This window comes from Camelus ferus, chromosome 5 (assembly GCF_009834535.1).
Source record: "Camelus ferus isolate YT-003-E chromosome 5, BCGSAC_Cfer_1.0, whole genome shotgun sequence".
Classification (NCBI taxonomy): Eukaryota; Metazoa; Chordata; class Mammalia; order Artiodactyla; family Camelidae; genus Camelus; species Camelus ferus.
Window position 1 is genome coordinate 7,482,699 of NC_045700.1, and position 23,500 is coordinate 7,506,198.

Consider the following 23,500-nt stretch of genomic DNA (forward strand, 5'->3'; position numbering starts at 1 on the left):
CTTTCTGCCTTGGCCCTTAATTCAGCCTTTTTTTCCCCAGAGTCTGGGTTTCACTCAGTGGGAAGTGGTACTTGGAAACCAGTATCTTAGTGCTTGGTACACTCATTGCTGCCAGAGTGCCATTGATTTTACGTCTTTTCCAAACAGAGCAAGCAGATATACAAACGTAAATTCATAGTGAGGTTTCCAGTTCAAATTGTTCATAAAAATTTCCTTGATTTTATCTTCTAGTAATTCTAACATACTTTACTATAAACATACATTGTATGACATTAACATTGCTTTATCATACAATATACATGAAGTAGTTTTAAAATTTAATGTCATTATCATGATTATGAATAAGATCAATTAGTAAAGTTTAAGTTCTTTTTCCTTTAAAGTGTATGCAACTAAAGATGTATAGTTCAGAAGGCCCTTGATACACAGTTGACCCTGAACAACGCAGGTTTGGACTGCGTGGATCCACTTTTCCGCGGGTGTTTTGCAGTTGGTTGAGTCTATGGGTGTGGAGGGCCGATGGATACGGAGGGCCGACTGTAAGTTCTGTTTGGGTTAACCCCCGAGTTGTTCAAGGGTCACCTGTACCCTTCTTTTTATAGAAGCACAGGTTAATTTGCTTGTTACCAGCTCTCAGTTTTGCTTTTTTATGATTTAATTGTAATTTTTGAAGATGAAAACCATTTCTATGTTTTAGAAGTAAATATAAGGTATTTTCTCAGACTCGGAACCTTACTTTGATTCGCCTCTGCTACCTTCCATCCATACCCCTCTTCCCATCTCCCCGTAGGTAATCATGTTGTGTCTGGTTTACCTTTCCAGAGCACGTGTGCACGTGTATCTTTTTCCTTCTATCTTCAGCAAAACTTAGCATAGTATATAAACTGTTATGCACTGTCCCTTTTTCACTTAGTTATATTTCTTGGGATGATTTTCATTAAATGTTGAATGATTGAATACTAAGTGGGAATGAAATTTTTTTCATGTTATTGCTTAAAAATTGCATTGTACGATCACTTTGTTAAGTTTGTTTTATTTTTCATTGCCAGCTTGCATTCACAAGAGATGGGCTCTGTGGTCTGTGGAATGAAATGGTTAAAGATGGAGAAATTGTGTATACTGGGACAGAATTAACACAGAATGGAGAGCTTCCTCCTAGAAAAGGTAAGGGCCTTTTACTAGTATTTTTCAGTTTGTGAAGACCTTTATGAATTGCATTTCATACAGATTTTAGAATGTGGTGTAGGAATAGGAGCGTATCTGATCTTAACTCTTAAGTTCTGTTTCACGTGATGTCTAAATGATAGTTAATATTACGAGCTGCCTGGATTTCATTGTTCTCTGTGAATTAAAGGCTTTTTTTTTTTTGTAAAACCACCTTTCTGTGGTGTCCTTCTCTGATGTCTTGTTGGCAGCTTATACGAACTCCAGTTAATGTTTTAAAATGTTGGCTAACTCTAAATCGTGGTTATTATAAGGTTGAGTGGAAATAATTAGTATTCCTGAAATTTTTCCCAAATGCTTCTCCTGTGGGAGTGTATAAAACACTCTTTGGAAGTCTTTGGCCTGTGGACTGGACTTGGCTCTTTCATTTTATTGTACATTGTTGTCTATGCAGGGAAATACCAGTGAACATTCTTACTTAGGCCTGTAGCTCAACGAATTCTGTCATTTAGTTGTTCTTGACTTTGTGAATCAGAATCATTGTTCGGGCTTTAAAAAGGAATGGATGCCTGTCCTCACCTCAAACCTATAGAATCTGAAAGGCCCCACTTGAGACTCACTGCTGAAGTTTTAGTCCTGCTGTTTGAAAATCATCAAAACGGATAAAAGTACTGTTTTAGAAGGTAGTTATTTTTCTCTTTGGGGAATGAATTGGGATAGCGTCCACTTGAAAATACATCGGAAAGACATTGATATGTCTTTTCAGTTACAATGTCTAGCAGAATTAGCTTTGTTTTGTTGCTATTTGATTGTGAAAATTTCCACACACCTGGAACAATGAAAGGTCTACGCAGCGAGCAGCCGCACATTCTTGCCCCGTATCCTGCCAGTCTCCATCCTCCTGTCCATTGGTGCGTCTCACCTGGCTCCCTCAGACACCACATGCGTGTTATTAGCTAGGTCAAGTTCAGTGTAGCCTTTTGTCTTTAAGGTAAAACGTTTGCATAATGAAATACATATGTTTTAAGTTTACTGTACCACCAGTTTTGACAGCTATAATCTGTGTAATCTAAACCCCAACATTATGCTCACTTAGAAAGTTCTCTCTCCCCCCACCCCGGCTCAGAGGCAACTGCTCGTCTGATCTTTCTCTGACATGGATTAGTTTTGCCTTTTCCAGACCTTCATGTACATAAAATTGTGTAATCATGTGTGCTATTTTGTGTCTGGCTTCTTTCACTCTGTAATGTTTTAGTAGTTTAGTAGTTTCTGTATATATTCAAAAAATATTTTATTTATTATTGTATTATTTTATTTTGGCAGGGGGAGGTAATTAGATTTATTTATTTTTAGAGGAGGTGCTGTGGACCGAACCCAGGACCTCGTACATGCTAAGCATGCGCTCTCCCACTTTATACCCTCCCCGTTTCTGTATATTTTTGAAGATTTCGTAGCTCTTCTTTCCCAGCCCTCCAGTATTGGTTAGTGTATGAAAACAGTGTTTCCCAAAGTGTTTTTTTTGTGAAATATCAGTTCTAAAAGATGCTCTGAGAAAAACTACTTACATGGAAAAATTCAGAGTGTGTTTCTTACTCATTACAGTCAATGAATATTTTTTGTTCTTTGTTCTTTTAAAAGTCACATGGTTAGAAAGCAAAGCATAATTGTTCTTTATGTGGGTCCCAACTGAATAGTTTTTCCGCGTTCAGTAAAAATTTCTATTTTGAATATGGCATGGTATGTGCTTTTTAGTATCAGAAAATCCTTTTTTCACAGATAGGCTTAGATGTGCCAGATTTCACCTTTAAGACTATGTACACTACCTGTGGTTGTATTGTAGTTGATTGTAAGGAGAATAGAGACTAGAGGAGAAGTTCCTTCAACACTCAGATTTCTTTGCTGTTTTCCCTGGGGATCTATGACTTTCTTCCGCACACACCCATCCTGGGTTGGGCTCTTAACTATTGTCAAGCTTGATCATGGTTTATTTCTGTGAAGTAGTGGCTTCTAATGACTTGCACTTCCCTTGGGGTAAAATTACCTTTCTTTCTTTCACAGTCACTTCTAGAACTTTCTGGTTCTACTGATGAGGACAGAAAGCTACCTCCCAGGTAGCAGTAAGCTTTGAATACAGAAGCTTACTTCCGGGGGGGCCTGCCCTACAAAAGATAGGCTAGATGGCTTACGCTTTTTTTTCAAGTGAACATTTCTTATTGACATCCTATTTAGGATGGTTTGTGTTTATTATTTTGAAGGAAAGTAGAGGATGGAATAGAATGTAAAGAAAGGAAAGCTAGGAGGATACTAAAAGATGTGCTAAAAGTATTTTTTAATTTTTGTCTGGCGCTGGCCTTGTGAAGAACTTAAGTATCAGGAATTGCTTCCTTTATTGTAAACCTTTCTCATTATTCCATTGAGTCCTTGGCTCTGCCAAGAAATGGAGGCCACAGTTGGCACAAATAACAGGGCGAAGCTAGAAACTGAAGCCAGACCCTCTTGAAAGAGTTTCATTGCTCTTTCTGTTATGCTACAAATGTAATTTATTGACATCAGGACTACCTTTCTGTAGTTCCATGGAACTCTAAAATTATTTTTGTTTTTTTCTGGCTTCATATTGTACATAGGTGTGTTAATTGTTTTGAGGATTTAAAAAAATTTTTTTTCTTGGTCTAGTCAGTACTCTTTCGGTATGTGTTCCAATTTTAAGAGCTTAGAGATGAGTTTTTGATTGACTGATTTATTTTTTAGACCGTGAACAACTTTTCTGCTGATTTGAATAGTTTTTCTGTGGAGGAGGTAACAAAAAAACATTAAATGTGGCCTTTCCCCCCAGATAACTCATGAGTATTTGGGCCAAAAAGACATTGACATACCAAAGTATGTAACAAGATGGTGAAGACACCATGATGCCACCCACACCCGGGGCTGGGGGAGGTCTGGGGTGGAGTGTTTCCTGCGGGTTAGTCAGGGAGACCTGGCCTGGGTTCAAGGATGGTGGTGTGTGGGGTCCCCAGGGAGAAGGGAGCACAGGCCTCCAGGTGGAGGACTGAACAGCGGGGGTGAGGAGGACCGGGAGCAGTAGAAGTGGGTGGGCCAGGCCGGAGGGAAGTGGACTTTTTTGAGTGCCTAGCTGCATCTAAATCCAGGAGGGCACACCTGCTGATGCAGTGGCCATGCTTCCTGGGGGACACATTTATACACTGAAGTTTAGAAGCCACCGTGCAAAGGGCCATGAGTGTTAGGAAGTGTAGTCAGGACCTGTCCTCCTAGCAGTGGGGGCTCAGAGAATCCTGATTCCATAGCCCAAGGGTTCTCAAGCTTTGTGGTTAATCAGGATCACCTTGAGGGCTGGGGCAGACCCCCAGGGCTAGCCCCACCCTTAGAGTTTCTGATTCCCTGGAGTTGGGATGGTGTCTGGGAGTTTGCGATTCTAGCATGTTTCCAGGTCCCACTTATGATGCTTGAAAGAGCTTCCTCGTGTACTCCTTATAAAAGAGATTAAACAATAACAGCAAATGACCACAGTTAGGTTTCCCTCAGTCAATTTATTCTGTCCTTCATAATGAATTCTTATTGCTTTGAAGCTTGGGTCCTTTATGGAAAGCTTACCCCACTCCTGGGAGCCTGCCTGGTGTCTACTGGAAGCAGTGATGTCAGCTCCTGCTGGAGTCTGTTCCCTACGGGGTTGGTGCTATTGTTTTTGTGTGTTGAGGACCCAGTTTCCGGTCTTTAGCTTTGGAAAGAAGCAGATATGAGACTTGAGGCTCTGGTTGACAGATCATGCTTAGCAACACTGTCAGAATAGACAGGAGTACCATCCTTCGCAGGGTGGGTTTCATGGCTGTTGTGTGAGGATTTGGTCCTTGTCCACCCTGGGGGTTAGAACACAGCAAAAGTAGCGAGGCATGGAAAGCATCCCTAGGGCCTCCCACCCTCCTGGGAACTGCATTGTGTTTGTTTAAGTAACCTTCTGCTTGTCCAAGGTTAATCAAGGGAACAGTAGTTTTCTCCTTTTGATTTGTCAACTCTCCCCATACTGTGGCCCTGAAGCACAGGGATGCTCTAATGATAGCAGCGAGCGCATGGGGAAATAAGGAGCATCCCAGCTCTACCTGACTTTATTCCCAGCCTTCCCCTGCATGTGACTGTTGCATCATGAACTCCGTGACGTGGAGCCAGCGTTTGTTACGCTGGTCACCTAGGAAGAGCCTGAGGCCATCTGGTTGTAAAAACACCTCTACAGTTTTATAGTTCAGAATTTAGGCTATGATCCTGGGAAGATGGCACCAAACAGCTTTGGGAGGAGGCTGGTCTGGGCTCGAGAGAGGACGGCTGTGCTGTGGTCACAGAGAGGAAGCCTAGGACTCATACCTTTGTTCATTGATCACCTTTGTCAATCCTGATGTATTTTTGTGGGTTTTGTTAACTAAGGCAGTTAAAATTCGCTTTCCCTCAATCTTCTGCAATTTACTATATCTGCTCAATTATCTCTTAGCATCTCCTTTCCTGTTCTGGCTTAACTGGACATTTTCCTTTAAGACAGAAGTTACTGTCTTTCTTCCTTGATAGAAACATTTATCAGTCTTGCATATATATTTCCATTTCTGTGCCACCATTCTTTCTAGTTTAATCTCAGCCATCAATATTAACTACAAATTTTATCCAAGTTAAACAGCTTCTAATTCAGATAGTGGTTTCACACCAATTCTGTGATTCTCCAGCACCAGCTGGGTGTCTAATAATTCAGTCCAGTTCTGACACTTAACTACTGGACTTACCTCAGGCCCTGCAGATTAACGGCTCAGTCCGATAAGACTGCCTCCACTTAAGATGCCAGTCACAAATGGAGTTCCCAGAGTGCTCCCACTTCTGCCTGGCTGACTACAAATTTGGAAGTTTCCATGACTGCCTCAGGTTCAAGAATTCACCAGAATGACTCAGAATGCAGGAAAACTCTTTGTTTTTTGGTTTAGTCAGTCTGTCTGTCTGTCTATCTATCTATCATGTATTTTTTTATTGAAGGATAGTCAGTTATAGTGTGTCGATCTCTTGTACACAGCATAATGTCCCAGTCATACATATACATACATATATTCATTTTCATACTCTTTTTCATAAAAGGTTATTACAAGATATTGAATATGGTTCCCTGTTACTGGTTTATTTTAAAGAGTACAACTCAGAAGCAGCCAAATGGAAGAGATGCAGAGGGCGAGGTGTGGGGCAGGAGCTTGGAGCTCCCATGGAGCGCCCATGCCTTCTCGTGACCCTCTACCCTCCTGGCACATCTACGTTTTCACCAGCCTGGAGTCTCCCCAGTCTCGTTGTTCAAGAGATTGAATAATTTAATCTCCAGCTCCCCTCTCTCTGGAGATCGGTGGATGGGGCTGATAGTTCTCACCCTCTGATCACTATTTATTTTTTTGGTGTCAAGCCCACACCATAAAACATTCTAGAGGCCCCGCCCTGCACTAGCTCATTAGCATGAGCCCAGGTGTAGTGAAAAGGGGCTGGTGATGAACAGCAAAAGACACTCCTATCCTCAGTAAGTTCGAAGGGTTTTAGGAGCTCTGTGCCAGGAGCCTGGGGCAAAGACCAAATGTATATTTTTATTATACTACAGATAAAAAAAATGGGAAGTAGGTGTTAGAGCATTTTAGCAGAGCTCTGGAGTCCACATCATAAGAGCCCCATTTTGCATGTTCAGTGAGCACGAAGAATGTGCTCAAGTTACAGCTGCAAAGGTGTTTTTGCATCCTGCCATTGCAGTAGCAATAAGAGGCAAAGGATGTGTGCATTTTTGTTTTGTTTGTTTTAAATTTATTGATAGTTTCTATTTATTTTTCTATTTTTTAGTTTGTATTGAGGCACAGTCAGTTTACAGTGTTGTGTCAACTTCTGGTGTACAGCACAGTGCCCCAGCCACACATGAACATACATATATTTATTTTCACATCTTGCATTTATTTATTAACCTTTGTTTGGTGACTTCTAGCTTTTGTGTAGAGGTTCACACATTAGCTGTTGATGAAATCAATTCAATCTTGGGCCAGCATCTTTAAGTTGATGAAAGACTTGAACATTGCTTTTAAGTGAATACACTACGGGACAGTGCTTTTTTTTTATTGATATGAAAATTTTTGTCAGAATTTTAGAATTAGAGTGAGTCTTATATTTTCACAATCTTACATGTGGAAGTCATGTCAACTTCCTGATGAATAAAACTCAAGTAGGAAGTCAGAAAATTCAGAAGAACTAGGACTCTCTTTGTGTGAACAAGCCCAAGGCTAAGAAAACGTGCACTGTGTCGTAATCCACACTGTTGGCGCATCAGGGAAGGGACATAGAGGCGTTTTAAACCAGTTATCAAGTCAGTCTGCTTTATCCAAGGGTTCACCTAGATAATGTGAATTTAGATTCTAAATGTAAAAGTGCTCCTGAGTTAGAGGTTTCTGAGAAATGTTTCTTCCTCCAGCACTGTTGAGCTGTAATTGACATGTAATATCTTGTGTCAGTTGAAGGTATATAGCGTGATGATTTGATATGCGTATCAAATGAAAAGATTACCACTATAGGGTTAGTTAATACTTCCGTCACTTCATATAATTACCACTTTCTGGAGTGTGGTAAGAATATTTTAAGATTTACTGTCAGCAACTTTCAAGTATACAAGACACTGTTGTTAAGTACAGTGACCACATTGGATGGACCCTAGCTCCCAAGAACTTACTTTTCTCATCTCCTCATTGCTGACATCTCCCCATTCCCCCTCCCCCACAGCCCCTGGCACCCACCAGTCTACTCTCTATGATTCGGCTTTTTTAGATTCCACATGTAAGTGAGTCATATCATGTGTCCGACTTTAGTAACGTCCTAATCACCCATGGTGTTGTAAATGACAGGATTTTCTTCTTTTTTTAATGACCAAATAATATTCTTGTGTGTGTGCGTGGTTGCGCGTGTATATGTGTGCGTTTTCTTTATCCATTCATCTCTTGATGGGTACGTAGGGTGTTTCCACGTCTCAGCTATTGTGAATAATACTGCACCGAATGTGGGAATATAGATATCTATTTGAGATAGTGATTTCATTTTCTTTGGATGTTTATCCAGGAGTGGGATTGCTGAATCATATGGTAGGTCTGTTTTTAATTTTTTTTGAGGAGCCTCCATTCTGTTTTCCACAGGGTCTGTGCCAACTTGCATTCCCACCAACAGTACACCAGAGTTCCATTTCTGAGAGACGTTTCCCCACCTCCCCCCAAAAGGCTGACCACTCTTTAAAGTATCAGAAGCTGCTTCTTTTTCTGGGGATTCTTGATTTCCATTTCTTTGGGTTATGTGTTTTATTCTCTGTAAACTAATCAGAGTAGCAATGCCACTAGATTTAATAGACTTCGAAGTTAACAATTCGTTGCAGAGGTAAGGAAATACACATATGCAGTGAAGGGTACTTCCAGTGGTACTGGATATCACGGACCTGCTGGCTAAGTAAGGTTTTCTGTTGAATGAATCTGAATTATTTTTAATCACCCAAATTTCCACCATAGTCTTCTCCACCCCAAAACAAGTCTGGTCCGCATTTTGGTATCTGGTCTTGCACTTGGCTATGGGACTAGTAAGGTTCACAGACCCTGGGGCCACAGAGGGTAGCTCTCCTTACCAGCCCAAGACTCGGTGAAATAAACACTCCGAGTGCTATCTGGGTGGTAAGAAATGCATTTCAGCAAGACTGAGATGCCTTAGTAGTAAGATGTGCTATTATTTATCACCAGGAGAGTCTGCGCTGCCCGTGAATATGATGCATCTCAATTTGACATGCTGAAATTTGCAGAAGGTGCATCTCTGGACTGATGAAACACTTACTTCATGGGGTTACTGGATTGATTAATGAGTAGAGTATGATTTATGACATGTGCAGACTAGTACCTGGCTCCCAGTCTGTGCTATTTAAGGGTTTGTGGTTCTCACAGCGGTGGTTTAAGTGCAGGCAGAAGTGTCAGTGTCCCGTCCCGATGAGTCCCCGGTGCTGAGCACAGTGCCTGGCACATAGGAGATGCCAGTCCTGGGATGAATGATGTTCGTGTTCCTGTGTTAAATCATTTTGTGATGGGACATGCCTGCCTGAGCGACTGGAATGCCTGGTTTTGATTAGAGGAGCTGCAGCAGAGATAAATTCAAATCTTTTATATCACACACTTATTTTAAAATTCAGTGTTAGAACTTTTTAATAATTTTACCTCATTAAAAAGTACTTATATTGCATGTCCATGGTTATAGCATCAAGAGCTAATGCAGTTTTCAGTAAAAAGTGAGTTCCTTCCAAATCCTGTTCTCCAGATACCTTTCTTTCCTTCTCAGGAGTATTACTAGGTTTAGTTTCTTTTGCAGGGGTAATATACGGGCATGTAAGTATATGTATGAAACACGCACTTTATTTTAAATAAAAATTAAAGCCCTCTATGATGTGAGGTACACCAGAATTTAGGAGAAGTATATAAAAAGGTGTAACAGTACAACATTTAGACTTTGACCCTCAGCCTCTGGCTGGACTTTATCCTTCTTTGAAATCAGTAAATTGACCCCTCCTGGGCCCAACTGCACTGAGTTAAAGAGAGACCAGTTGACCTCTCCTGGGCCCAGCTGCCTTGAGTCAAGGAGAGACCAGTGAGTGCGTGGGAAGCACGGCCCAGACTGCAGCTTCCCTGCAGACTGCAGGTGGGCTGCTTGGGGCCATGGGCCATTATGGGCTGTACCACGAAATCAGAGCTTCCTCCTTGCTCCCCGTATCAGCCCTTCCAGATCCTTCTCCACACTGTGGTCCCAGGGACTTCTCTGAAATGCACTCTTCCCTAGGGGGACTCAGTGAATTGTGCAGTGTGTGGGTTATTCCTTCATTCACTCTTTGGTTCACGGACTCTTCTGGCTGTTGGTGAGATTGGTTGTAAGCACTGGGATGTGGTGGTGAATGAGCCAGGCATTGCCCCAGCTTTCCTGGTGCTTACATCCTGACTAAGACAACTGGTAAAAAACAGATAATTGGCAGTGGGAAGAAAACAGGTACGAAGAAAACAACAGGTTGGTGATGCAAGAAGCTGCCAGGGAGGGCCCCTGAGATGAGGAGCCAAGGCCCCCTGAATTCACACTCAACGCTCTTCACCCTGCCTGTAAGGACTCTGTATCTGCCCTGACTTGTGAGGGCAGGCTCTGTCCTTTTCACCCTGGTACCCACGGCACCTGGCAGAGAACTGGCACACAGGAGGGATACAGTCAGAATTTGTCATGAGTTAGTGAGTTGTCTCTTGACTTGTCATGGCTTTACGCTAGGGCTGTACCAGTTCCCCAGAGGAGGAGGGGGCACTGAAGATGAGTGCCTCTTTCTGTGTCACTCAAGTGGCTACTTTGAACTTTTTTGCTCTGTTCACGCCTACTGAGTAGTCTTCCTTAACTTTGTCTATCTTTTAAAATCCCATTATTGATTTGATGGATCACTTTTATTTTTCATATGAGAATTAAATTTTCCTGTTAAGTGAAATAGGCATCTTCTTTCCTTAACCTGCTCATAAAATCTTTGAATTGTTTGTGAGGTTGCCATGTAATCAGTACTATATTTGTAATAAAATGAGCTAGACGTTGTAAATATTGCACTGTATCTTTATCATGCAGTGGAGACAAGGGAAATTTGAATGTTTACTTCTGAGTTTGTGTTCCATTAGAAAGTTTTCACACCTAAAATCTCTGAAAATTGTTCTTGTGCTTTGTAAATAGAAAAAAATATTTCAATGTCATACAAAAACATATACTGTATCTCTTTTTAGCCCATCTTTAATTATTTGGTACCTTAACTAAGCCGTGGTGCCCAGATATTTATTTGGTCAAATACTATTCTGGATGTGCCTGTGCAGGTGATTTTTAGGACGAGATTCACATTTAAATCCATGGATTTTGAGTAAAGCAGATTACTCTTCAGTAATACAGGTGGGCCGCATCCAATCAGTTGAAGAGCCTGACTAGAGAAAAGACTGACCTCCCTCTAACAAGAAGGAATTCTGCCTCCAGATTGCCTTTGGACTCAAACTATAACATCAGCTATTCTCTGGGTCTCCAGCCTGCTGGCTTGCCCTGCAAATTTTGGACTTGAATGTCCACAAGTTGTGGAAGCCAGTTCCTTAAACTATATCAGTCTTTCTCCCTCTCACAGTGCACCCCTCCCACTCCCACCAGCACACCCACACCTGTTGTTTCGGTTTTTGTGGAGAACCCTCACTAAGACACTTAGTATTTTATCACTTTAATTGGAATGTAGAAACCTTACCTTGTCCCCCTTTGTCAGGGTTCTATTATATGTTACATCCACATGCTTTGAGAACCTTATTAGACAATGTTTGCATTTTTACTTTCAATCATCAAACTTAAAGAAGCCAAGAGAAGTGGAATTTATTATATTTACTCAGGTGTATGCCATTGCTGTTGCTCATTCTTCATTCTGGCTGTTCCAGATTTCCTTCTGGTATCGTTTCCCTTGTTTTTAAGATCTTCCTTCAGTAATTATATTAAAACAGGTCTACTGACTACAAATTCTAATTTTCTTCATTTAAGACTGATGCATATTTTTTGCTAAATATAGAATTCTAGTTGATAGTTGTTACGTTTCAGTACTAAATTTAAAAAAAAAGTAGAACCTTACTCTCAGGCCTTGTACCACAGTTGGCCTTTTGATGCCATGACATCAGTTTCAGCCTTGGTGATGACTGTGACTTTTCGGGAGTAGGAGACTTGCCCCCTAGGAAGTGAGACAAGAATAAGGCAGTTGAGGCCTCGTGTTGTGCCCTTAGTGTATGTAGAGACATATCGCCTTGAGTTATATTTTGGTATATATAAATTTGGTATTTATATTTCTATTTGGCTATATTACAGTTTGGTAGATTCCTAGGGTCCTTTAGCCCAAAAAGAGCAACTCTAAGGTTTTGGCCAAGGGTTTGTAGAAATACGCACATGGGGCCATTTGTTGGCCAGGACATCCAGTGCTAAGACAACTGCTTGAAATGAAGTTTGGCCATTTGTGGGTTCCATCCTTATTGGGGACACCCTGGCTAAGGGCTGGAGGCAGCAGCAGCCCACTGTGTTCTACCACATATGGTGGCGGTGATGCTGTGTGTCAGTGTGTGGACTCCCTGCACTGTTCAGTCAGTTGATCTCACGGGCTCTGCCAGTAGCTCTGAAGTCTGGAGAAGGGTGACTTCCAGCACTGTGGCATCTGGCAAGGGACTGAGGACAGGGAAGACCACCCATCCTGCAGGCGCAGTATGCTGGGGCCCCGGGTTTGGTTTGATGCTGTAACTGAGCTGAGCTTGTGGAGTGCTGCTTCCATGACCCAAAGCACAGTGGGGAGCTGGGTGTGAAGGGCCACGGACTCAGGGCCGTTGGGAGCCTCAGCATATGGCCTGGCAGTTTCCACGCTAGTGAGGTGTATATATGGTGTCGGGCTGAGAAGGGCTGGTTCTTGCATCTGAAGCCTCAGGCCAACATGTAGTCATCATATGTGGTCCAGAGACGCCAGGGAGTGTGAGAGGAGGCTGCTGAAGCCTTTTCTGTGAAGGGGTGTCTGACAACACTAAGGGAGAGTGTCTGTTAATTTCCTGGGGCTGCTGTGACACAGTACCACTGCCTGGTGGTGTAAACAACAGAACTGTATTGTCTCACAGCTTTGGAAGCTGCAAGTTGAAATCAAGGTGCTGGCAGGGTTATTTCCTTCGGAGGATGGTGAGAGAAATCTCTGTCCCAGGTCCTTTTCCTTGGCTTGTAGGTGGTCATGTTCTCCCTGTGTGTTTATATTGTCGTTCCTCTGTGCATGTCTGTCTGTGTTCAGATTTCCTCTTTTGGTAAGGACACCAGGCATGTTGTATTAGAGCCCACCTCGTGACCTCATCTTAATTTGATTATCTGCAAAGACCCTATTAACAAATACGGCCACATTCACACATACTGGAGGCTAGGACTTAAACATCTTTGCGGGGGAACCCAGTTCAGCCCATAGCAGGCCCCATATATGTCAAGCCAATTTGTAATTGCTTAAACACTTGGTTTAATTTTAATTTATTACTCGTTGTGTCAGAGTGTCCATGCCCGCTATGGGATATTTTGGGGCAGTGGGTTCTGTGACCATGGGGAATTTCGGCAAAGTCCCTGGGCTTACATTGGGCTTGAATTAACCCCTTTACTGGGCCCACTGCTACCCTGGGTGTTTTCCCCACAACCTTGGGGATCAGGAGCTTTGTTTTGACAGAGCCGTGGGCAGCGGAGTGGTGCTGTGGGAGGGTGCTGGGCTCCCAACCCAGAGGTGGATGCATGGAAACCATCCCCGGCTGCAGCCTCGCCTTTCCCCACAGTGCACGCCCCCTTCTCCCTGCCCCTCCTCACACTCTACGTTTCCCCTAGTAGTTTAGATTTCAAGCTGAGTAAACCTGGGCTGTGGGTTCCTGTCTCTGTACATTCACTGGTAGTGAGGATCTTCTGTGTGGTTATGGGGAAGATTTGGGGTCCTGGGGACCTGTCTCTTCTTCTTGGGAGAGCCCCCGGGGTTGGGATCCACATCCAATAAGGTCATTTTTTTCTTTACCCTGATGAGGGTCAAATGGAGGAATGCAGGAGCTGGCCCCACGTCCCCCACACAGATGCAGGTACTCCCCTGTCACAGAGCGGGCTGGAGGTGGGCTTCTGAGCTTTTACTGAGGATGGAACCAAAGCTGAGAGACGGTAACTGACCTCAAGCCTTGTTGCTTGTACAGATTAAATTCCAACAATCAGGTTTCCAGTCCAGGGTGCTTCTCTCACACTTGGGAAAAAACCAAAAATGAACAAATCTCTGTCCTTAATCACAAAGTCAGTAATGACTATTTCATTTTTCAATTTTTAGTGAAAAGTAGTATGTGAAAAACACAAGTGCCAAAGTTATTTGGCCTTTCTCTCTCTTGTCTTATTTTTTAAAAAGTTTTAATTCTGCACGGCCTTAATTTGTTACAGTGACAGTGGCTGTGGTATCTAAAATAACCATTGTTGTTTGGTCAGTTGCATTTGCGTTGCCCTATTGTAAAAGTTTTGCCTTCTAGCCAGTGTTTTTCAGTCTTGACTGAATATTAGAAACACTCGGGAACTTAAAAATGCTGGTTCTCAGGCCATACTCCAGATTACCTGAATCAGAATCTCAGGTGATGGGACTCAGGCTTGACGTGTGTACGTGTGCACATGTGAGCGCGTGTGAGTGTGTGTGTGTCTGTCTGTGTATCCCCCTCACCCCCTGCTTCTGATGTACCGTAAGAGTTGAGAACCTGATTCCAAGCCTGACTTTTACTAATGACTGAAGCAAATCTGTTGTGCTTAATTTAGAGGTTCTATGTGGTTTTATATTTGTAATGAATAAAACTGTACACATTACCAAAAATCTGTATTTAATGCCCAAGAGGTTGTTGGATATTTCTAAATAGATAAGAGAGGTACTGTTAACCGTAACTGTGGCAGGAGGTTGAAAGAAAGACATTTGAAGTGTACTAGTGACAAGGGCCCTTTCTTGGGCCTCAGGGGCAGAGGGTTGAGTTAATGACACTCTTCAGTTCCTGGAACAACATTTCTAAGTCCGTATTTTTAAACGTTTTTCTGTTGAATCTGTTTGTTTTTATGCCATTATAAGACACTCTGGTGTCTAATGTGCATGCATTGTAAATTTGTGTAAATGAACTATGTGGTTCCTTGGCCTGGGTTTGTTCCCTTTGCCAGGCCAGTTGTGTCTGGGGAGCAGTGGCCGCTGCGGGTCTTCACCCTCCACATCCTCCTGACCACCGGTCGGGGTGAGAGCTCTTTGGGCATAGCCCTTGGGGGACCTGGAGGACCTTCCATGTAACTCAGCCACCCTAGAGTGCTCTGCAGGCTGACTGCGGGGTCCGCCCTCCCTCCAGCTGCGTGTGAAGATTTGTGCCTCTGGACCCAGAGTTCTGCTGACACGTGGCATTATTTCGTTATTGAAGTTAGCATTGAGGGCTTACTCCCTGGTATGCATTGTAAGCACTTGGGGTCTAGCAGAGAGCAAAACCAGATGAAAAAGGAAAAAAAAAAATTCTACCTTGGAGTTTATATTTTGACTTTCTAACAAGTGCCAATTTGTTGAGTGTAAAGTAATATTTCATTGTTTTAATTTTTTTTCTAAATATGAATTTGAGTATCTCTTAATAGCATTAGCTAGTTGGGGTTCCTTCTATTGGATATCTGATATTTTTCTTACAGAATGTGGGAGTTTCTTGACTATTTGCCCCTTGTTGGTTTTATATATTTTTAGATACTCCTCACTGTTTGGGATATGATATACCCTCTTTTACAGATTTAGATGTAGAGTTGACCCCAACAACACAGGTTTGAACTACGTGGGTCCACTTATAAGCAGATTTTTTTTCAGTAGTTAATTCTGCGGCGCTGCATGATCCTTGATGGCTTGAATTGTTGGATATGATAGAACTGTGGATATGGAGGGCCAACTGTAAGTTACATGCAGATTTTTGACTGCATATGTTGTTCAAAGATCAACCGTATATTTCTAATTATGTCATATAGCAAGTAGTTCATTTAGGAAGGGCCTTCTAGGATAGGACACATTTACACCTCAAGGTTAAGATTAGTTCTCTCTTAACATGCTGTGTAAGGAGTTTCCATGACGTTTGTTCTTGACTAAAACTTGTCATTAGCCTCAAGTCAGGGTTCTCAGTTTTCTCCTGTGTGCCAGTGCTCTTGAATTATGCTCGTGTCAGAAGTCATGGCCCTGTGTAGCCCTGGTTCTCCGTTGGTGGTAGCCAGGAAATGTATAGAGTTGAAAATAATTTTAAAATCATATTCCCATTCTCCATCCTCCCTTCCCGTGGACACACAGCATCTGGAAATCACTGGATAAAAGCAATTAATGTACACATCAAAGATTAAGTTTCTTAGTTGTGAAATGTGGTAAGAAATTGATGGCATATTTTGGAGGACATGCTTCAAAGAAGAATTTGAGTGATACATTGATTTCTTTATTAAAAAGGTCACTGGACCATTTATTACTTCATAAATCACCCTGTAGCTGATGAGTCATGTAATTTTTTTCCCCCCAATCACCAAGTGGTCAGCTAGTGATGTGTGTTGTTACCTAACCTTTTCATTTCTGGGGCGACCTTTGCAAAGAGACGGGCAAGTGGATGATAACGTTTTAAAAGGCAAGTTATACACTTAAATTTTTTTTTAATTTTCCAGATGATGGTATTGATACTCAGATTGGAACCAAGAAAGAAGATCTGAATGACAAAGAGAAAAAAGATGAGGAGGAAACTCCTGCACCTGCATATAGGGCCAAGTCAATCCTAGAGAGCTGGGTATGGGGCAAGCAACCAGGTATTATGATCTGAGATGCTGGTATTTTGAAAGCTTGATCTGGTACTCATTTTCTAGATACTGTAATGGGGTGGGGTTTTTTTTTTTTTGTTTGTTTGTTTGTTTGTTTTTTTGGCTCAGGAAATTTTATTTAACTGAACTAGAGTTGATTTGTAATGTTATGTTAGTTTTTGCTGCATGATGTTAGTAATTCAGTTTATATACATATGTGCCTTTTCATATTCTTTTTCATTGTAGTTTATTAAAAGATGTTGAATATAGTTCCCTGTGCTATACAGTAGGACCTTGTTATTTGTCTGTTTTATATATAGTAGTTAGTATCTGCAAATCCCAAACTCCCAATTTATCCTTCCCCACACCCTTTCCCCTCTGGTAACCATTAGTTTGTTTTCTGTGTCTGTGAGTCTGTTTTGTAAATAAGTTCACTTGTGTCATTTTTGTTAAGATTCCACATATAAGTGATATCATATGGTATTTTTCTTTCTCTTTCTGGCTTCGCTTAGTATGACCATCTCCAGGTCCATCCATGTTGCTGCAAATGGCATTACTTTATTCTTTTTTACGGCTAAGTAGTGTTCCATTGTGTAAATATACCACAACTTCTTTATCCAGTTATCTGTCAGTAGACATTGAGGTTGCTTCCATGTCTTGTCTGTTGTAAATAGTGCTGCTGTGAACATTGGGGTATGTGTATCTTTTCGAATTAGAATTTCCCCAGATATATACCCAGGGGTGTGATTGCTGGATTGTATGGTAAGTCTGTTTTTAGTTTTTTAAGGAATCTCCATACTGTTCTCTATAATGGCTGCACCAAACTACATTCCCACCAGCAGTGTAGGAGGGTTCTCTTTTCTCCACAACTTCTCCAGCATTTATTGTTTATGGACTTTTGAATGATGGCCATTCTGACTGATGTGAATTGAAGCCCTTTTGTAGTTTTGATTTGCATTTCTCTGATAATTAGTGATACTGAGCACTTTTTTCATATGCCTATTGGCCATTTGTAAATCTTGATTGGAGAAATATTTGTTTAGGTCTTCTGCCCATTTTTTGATTGGATGTTTGTTATTTTTTGCTGTTGAGTTGTATGAGCTGTTTGCATATGGGTCATGGAATTTTAAAAAATTGAACTTAAAATTTTTTTATATTGTGGTGGACCATACATAACATATACATTTTACCATTTCAGTCAGTTTTAAACGTACAGTTCAGGGACATTAAATACATAACATACTGTTGTGCAGTTAACGACCACCATCCATTGCCAGAGCCTCTTCATCTTCCTAAACTGAAACTTTTGTTCTTTTGTACTTAAATGATAGCTCCCTTTTCTTCCCTACCCCCAGCCCCTGGAAACCACTGTTCTACTTCATGTTTTCAGTGTTTTGACTAGTCTAGTTACTTTGTATAAGTAGAATTATATAATATTTGTCCATTTATATCTGGCTTGTTACTTTATTTAGCATAATGTCTTCAAGATTCATCCATGTTGTAGCATGTGTCAGAATCTCCTTCCTCTTTAGGGCTGAACAGTAGTCTGTTGTATGTATATACCACATTTTGTTCATCCATGGATGGGCATTTGGATTGCTTCTACCTTTTGGCTGTTGTGAATAGTGCTGCTAGAAACATAAGTGTACACAAGTTTCAGTGTCTGCTTTCAATTCATTGTGTTCATACCTAGGGTCATGTGGAAATGCTGGATTGTGTGGTAATTCTGTTTAGCTTTTTCTTCCTTCCAGTTTTATTGAGAGTGATTGACATACAGCACTGTATAAGTTTAAGGTGTACAGTATCAATGATTTGACATATATGTATGTGTCATGAAATGATGACCACAGAAAGTTTAGTGAACCCCATCATCTTATATGGATACAAAATTGAAGAAATGGGAAAAAAATTTTCCTTGTGATGAGAAATCTTAGGGTTTACTCTCTCAACAACTTTCCTACATAATAGACAGCACTGTTAATTAACATTTATCATGTTGCACGTTACATCCCTGGTACTCATTTATCCTATAGCTAGAAATTTGTACCTTTTGACCTTCCTCATCCCATTCTCACACATCTCCACCCCCTGCCTCTGATAACCACAAATCTGATCTCTTTTCCTATGGGTTTGTGTTTGAAGTATAACTTACTTTACTATGTTAGTCCGTGTTACACAACCTGATATTTCTGTACATTTCAAAATGATCACCACAGTGAATCTAGTTACGATGTTACCTAATTAATGACTGTATTCCCTACCCTGTACATTTCACACCCGTGACTCATTTCTTTTGCAGCTAGTTATCTGTACGTCCTAATCTCCCTCACCTATCTCTCCACCCATCCCCAACTCCTCTCCCTTCTGGCAACTACCTGTTTGTTCTCTGTATCTGTGACTGTTCATGTCTAGTTATGTTTATTTACTTGTTTTACTCTTTAGATTCCACATGTAAGTGAAATCATATAGTATTTGTCTTTCTCTGACTTACTTCATTTGGCATAATACCTTCTAGGTCCATCTGTGTTGTCACAAATGGCAAGATTTCATTCTTTTTTATTGCTAAGTAATATTCTGTGTGTGTGCGTGTCTACATCTCTATCTGTATCTATCACATCTTCTTTATCCATTCATTTATTGATGGGCATTTAGGTTGCTTCCATATCTTGGCAACTGTAAATAATGCTCCTATGAACATAGGAGAACTTAAATCTTTTTTAATTAGTGTTTTTGTTCTCTTCGTATAAATACCCAGAAGTGGAATTGCTGGATCATGTGGTAGTTCTGTTTTTAATTGTTTTGAGACATCTCTGTACTATTTTCCATAGTGGCTGTACCAGTTCACAGTCCTACCAGGGTTCCCTTTTTTCCAGTTCCTCGCCATTTTAGGCCAGTGTTTCCTTATTGGTTTCCTCTATGGATGATCTGTCCATTGATGTAAGTGAGGTGTTTAAGCCCCCTACTGTTACTCTGTTACTGTTAATTTCTTCCTTTATGGTTGCTGTTATTTGCTTTATGTATGAGGTGGTCCTATGTTGGGTGCATATATATTTACAATTGTTATGTCTTCTTAGATTGATCCTTTGATCATTACATAATGTCCTTCTTTTTCTCTTGTAATAGTGTTTGTCTATTTTGTCTGGTATAAGTATTGCTACCCTATCTTTTATTTTCAGCTGGAGTAGCATAGAATACCATTTTCCATCCTCTCACTTTCAGTCTGTGTATGTTTATAGATCTGAAGTGAGTCTCTTGTAGGCAGCTTATTTATGGGGTTTGTCTTTTTTGTCTATATTCAGCCACTCTATATCTTGTGAATGGAACATTTAGTCTTTTTACATTTAAAGTAATTATTGACAAATGTATATTTATGCCATTTTGTTAATTGTTTTGGGGTTGTTTTTGTAGTCCTGTGCTGTTCCTGTCATCATCTTCTACTCTCTTGCCTTGTGACTTGATGACTGTCTTTGGTATTATGTTTGATTTACCTATTCTTTTTGTGTGTGTGTGTGTATTTATCACAGATTTTTGGTTCGTACTTACCATGTGGTTTGTATATGGTAATTATTTTCAGTTACTGACTTCTTAAGATGAAATGCAAATCTAAACAAGGGCCTTGCTGGGTAGAGAATTCTTGATTGTAGGTTTTCCTCTTTCATCGCTTTAAATATATTGTCCATTCCCATCCGGCCTACAGAGTTTCTGCCGAAAAGTCGGCTGTTAGCCTTGTGGGAATTTACTTGTACACACTTGCTGCTTTTCCCTTGTTGTTTTTAATATTCTCTTTAACTTTAATTTTCGCCATTTTAATTGCGGTGTATCTTGGCATGTCCTCTTCGGGTTCATCCTGTGTGGAAGTCTCTTTGTTTCCAGGATCTTGACGTCTGTTTCCTTCCCCAGGTTAGGGGAGTTTTTAACAACTATGTATTCAAGTAAGTTCTCTGCCCTTTATCTCTCTCTTTTCGGAGACCCTTATAATGCAAATATTTGAACATTTGATGTTGTCCCAGAGGCCTATTAAACTGTCCACATTTTCAAAAATTATTTTTTCTGCTCAGCTCAATTGATTTCCAGTACTCTGTCTTCCTGTTTGCCTATCCTTTCCTCTTCGTTAAAATTCTCACTGTGTTTATCCATTCTTCTCCCAAGTTACTTGAACATCTTTTTGATCATAACTTGAGCTCTTTATTGGGTAGATTGGTAATCTCCAATTCACTTAGTTCTTCTGGGGATTTATCTTGTTCCTTCCTGTTAGGAACATGTTCCTCTGTCACTTCATTTTGCCTAATTCACTGTTTTTATTTGAATTTGATAGGTTCATTTCCTGATCTTGGAGAAAGTGGCCTTTTGCAGGGCACATCCAGTGCATCTCAGAAGCATATTCCCTTCTTGTCACTAGAGCTATATGCTAGGGGTGCCCCTTATGTGTGTTGTGTAGGACCTTCGATTTTAGTGGGCTGAGCTTGGTCTGGTAGGCAGGCCCAGATCCCGGCACGGCTGACTGAGAGACGTCCCAAGATGTTCTGGAGCTGGTGTTGGCCCACTGGTGGGTGTAATGGTGCCCAGGGAGTCCCTGGATTGGTGCTGGCCTGCTGAAGGCAAGGCCAGGGCCTGGAGCTAGTGCTGGCTCACTGCTGGAGGTAGGGTCTTTGTTCGCAGAGCCTGGGGTTCCCAGAGCTGGTGTCTGCCACCTGGTGGGTGAGGCTGGTTCCAGAACTAGTACTGGCTCACTGGTGTGTGGAGCTGGGTCTTAGGATCTCTTGCTATAGGGACCTAAGGTCCAGAATTGGTGTTGGCTCGCATATGAGTGGGCTGCATCCTGGGCTCTCTGGTGGACGTGGTTGTATCTAGGGCAACTGGGGTTCAGGGGATCCAAGACAGTTGGCCAGTTGATCAGTGGGTCTGTGTCCTCGTCCAGTTAGTTGCTTGATCTGGGGAGTCCAGTACTGGTGTTGACAGGCTGGTTGACGGAGCTGGATCCTGGCACTCATGAGCTAGAAGGAGGATTTCAAGATGGTGTTTGCCAGCTCCAGTGTCCTCGTGGTAGAAAAAGCTCTGAAAAATGGCTCTGCCAGCGTCTGTGTCCCCAGGGTGAGCTCCACTTGCCTCTTGTCTTCCCAGGAGACTCTTAAGATCAGCAAATGGGTCTGAGCGAGACTCTTTTCAAATTACTGCTTCTGCCCTGGGTCTCAGAGTGTGTGAGATTTTTGTGTGCATCCTTTAAGATGGAGTCTCTTATTTCCCACAGCCCTCTGGGTCTCTCAAAAGTGAGCCCTGCTGGCTTTCAAAGCCAAACATTCTGGGGGCTCGTATTCCCAGTGTATCACCCCCCCCCCCGCCATGCTGGGGTGCCTGATGTAGGGCTCAGACCTCTCTCTCCTTGGGGAGAGCTTTTGCAATTGTGATTAACCTCCCATTTGTGGGTCGCCCACCTGAGGGTATGGGTCTTGACTGTACCGCATCTCCATCCTTCCTCCTCATCTTGGGGTTCCTTCTTTATATCTTTATGTGTAGAAGATCTTTTTTGCCAGTCTGCAGGTTTTTCTCATCAATATATGTTCTGAAATTGTTGTAATTTTGATGTGCCCTTGGGAGGAGGTGAGCTCAGTTTCTTCCTACTCCACCATCTTGGCCACTCCCTCCTGTGGGAATGCTTTTAAAAATATTTGGTAGCATTCTCCAGTGAAGCCATCTGGGCTGTTAAGATCTGCTGCATATTTAGTCACTCCTACGCTGGGTGCATAAGTATTTACAAATGTTATATCCTCTTGTTGGACTCACATCTTTGCCATTATGTAATGCTCTTCTTTGTCTTTTATTACAGTTTTGTTTTAAAATCTGTTTATCTGATACAAGTATAGGTACCCTAGCTTTCCTTTAGTTTTCGTTTGCTTGGAATATCTTTTTCCACCCCTTCACTTTCAGTCTGTGTGTTGTGTCCTTATGCCTGAAGTGAGTCTCTTGTAGGAGTCTTTTTTTTTTTTTTTAATTTTTATCGAGATGTAGTTGATTTACATACTCTGTGTCTTTTTATTGGCAGATTTACTCCATTTACATTTAGAGTATTATTGGCATGTTTGTTTTTATTGCCATTATGCCAATTGTTTTGTTAAGTTTCTCTTCCTCTGTGATTTTATGGCTCTCTTTAATGGCATTCTCATTATCTTTTGTGTATCTAGTACAGTTTTTTGTTTTGTGGCTACCTTGCGGCATACGTGTGACAGCTTGTTATTGCAGTCTACTTATAACAACCTAATTTTGAGCACATTTTAAGCTTTACATTTTTATCCTCCCTCCCATGTTTTATGTATTTGATGTCATAATTTACAACTTTGTATCTTGTGTGTCCCTTAAGTATTTTAGTTGCAGTTATTTTTACTGCTTTTGTCTTGTAGCTTTTATACTCAGCTTATAAATTATTAATCAACTATTTTATTATGTGTTTACTTTTACCAGTGAGACTTATACCTTCAATTGTTTTCTTGTTACTAACTAATCCCTTTTCTTTTCAGCTTAAAAGACTCTTTTTACCATTTCTAAAAAGGCTGCTTTAATTATAATGTGTTTTGTCGTGGGTGTCTTTAGGTTCCTGTTTTTTGGAACTCTCTGGACTTCCTGTATCTCAATGTTCGTTTCCTTCCCCAAGTTAGGGAATTTTTCAGTTATATTACTTCAGATAGATTTTCTGCCCCTTCCTCTGCCTTGTCTCCTTCTGGGATCCTGATAGTGGACTCTTAGTCCACTTGATACTGTATTGTATATCCCTTAAGCTATTTTCACATTTTTAAACTGTTTTTTCTTTTTGTTGCTCCAAGTGGGTGAATTGCAGTGCTTTGTCTTGGAGTTCGCTGATCCTGCTGCTTCACGTAGTGTGCTGTTGAACCCCTCTAGTGTATTTTTCAGTTCCACGCAGTTTTATTTTGCAAGGGTATTT

The 23,500-nt window shown here is 41.2% G+C and overlaps 1 protein-coding gene and 1 long non-coding RNA gene across 2 annotated transcripts in view; both read left to right on the forward strand.

The window, feature by feature from the left end:
- Positions 1 to 23,500, forward strand: part of LOC102509078 (E3 ubiquitin-protein ligase HERC2) — a 176,582-nt gene that overhangs the window by 10,720 nt on the left and 142,362 nt on the right. The window contains 2 exon segments of the mRNA XM_032479272.1: positions 1,050 to 1,164; positions 16,438 to 16,575. Coding sequence (XP_032335163.1) covers positions 1,050 to 1,164; positions 16,438 to 16,575 — 253 coding nt within the window.
- Positions 19,507 to 22,410, forward strand: LOC116663556. The gene is made up of 3 exons (XR_004319736.1): positions 19,507 to 19,682; positions 21,594 to 21,600; positions 22,391 to 22,410. It is a non-coding gene; the product is annotated as an uncharacterized LOC116663556 (long non-coding RNA).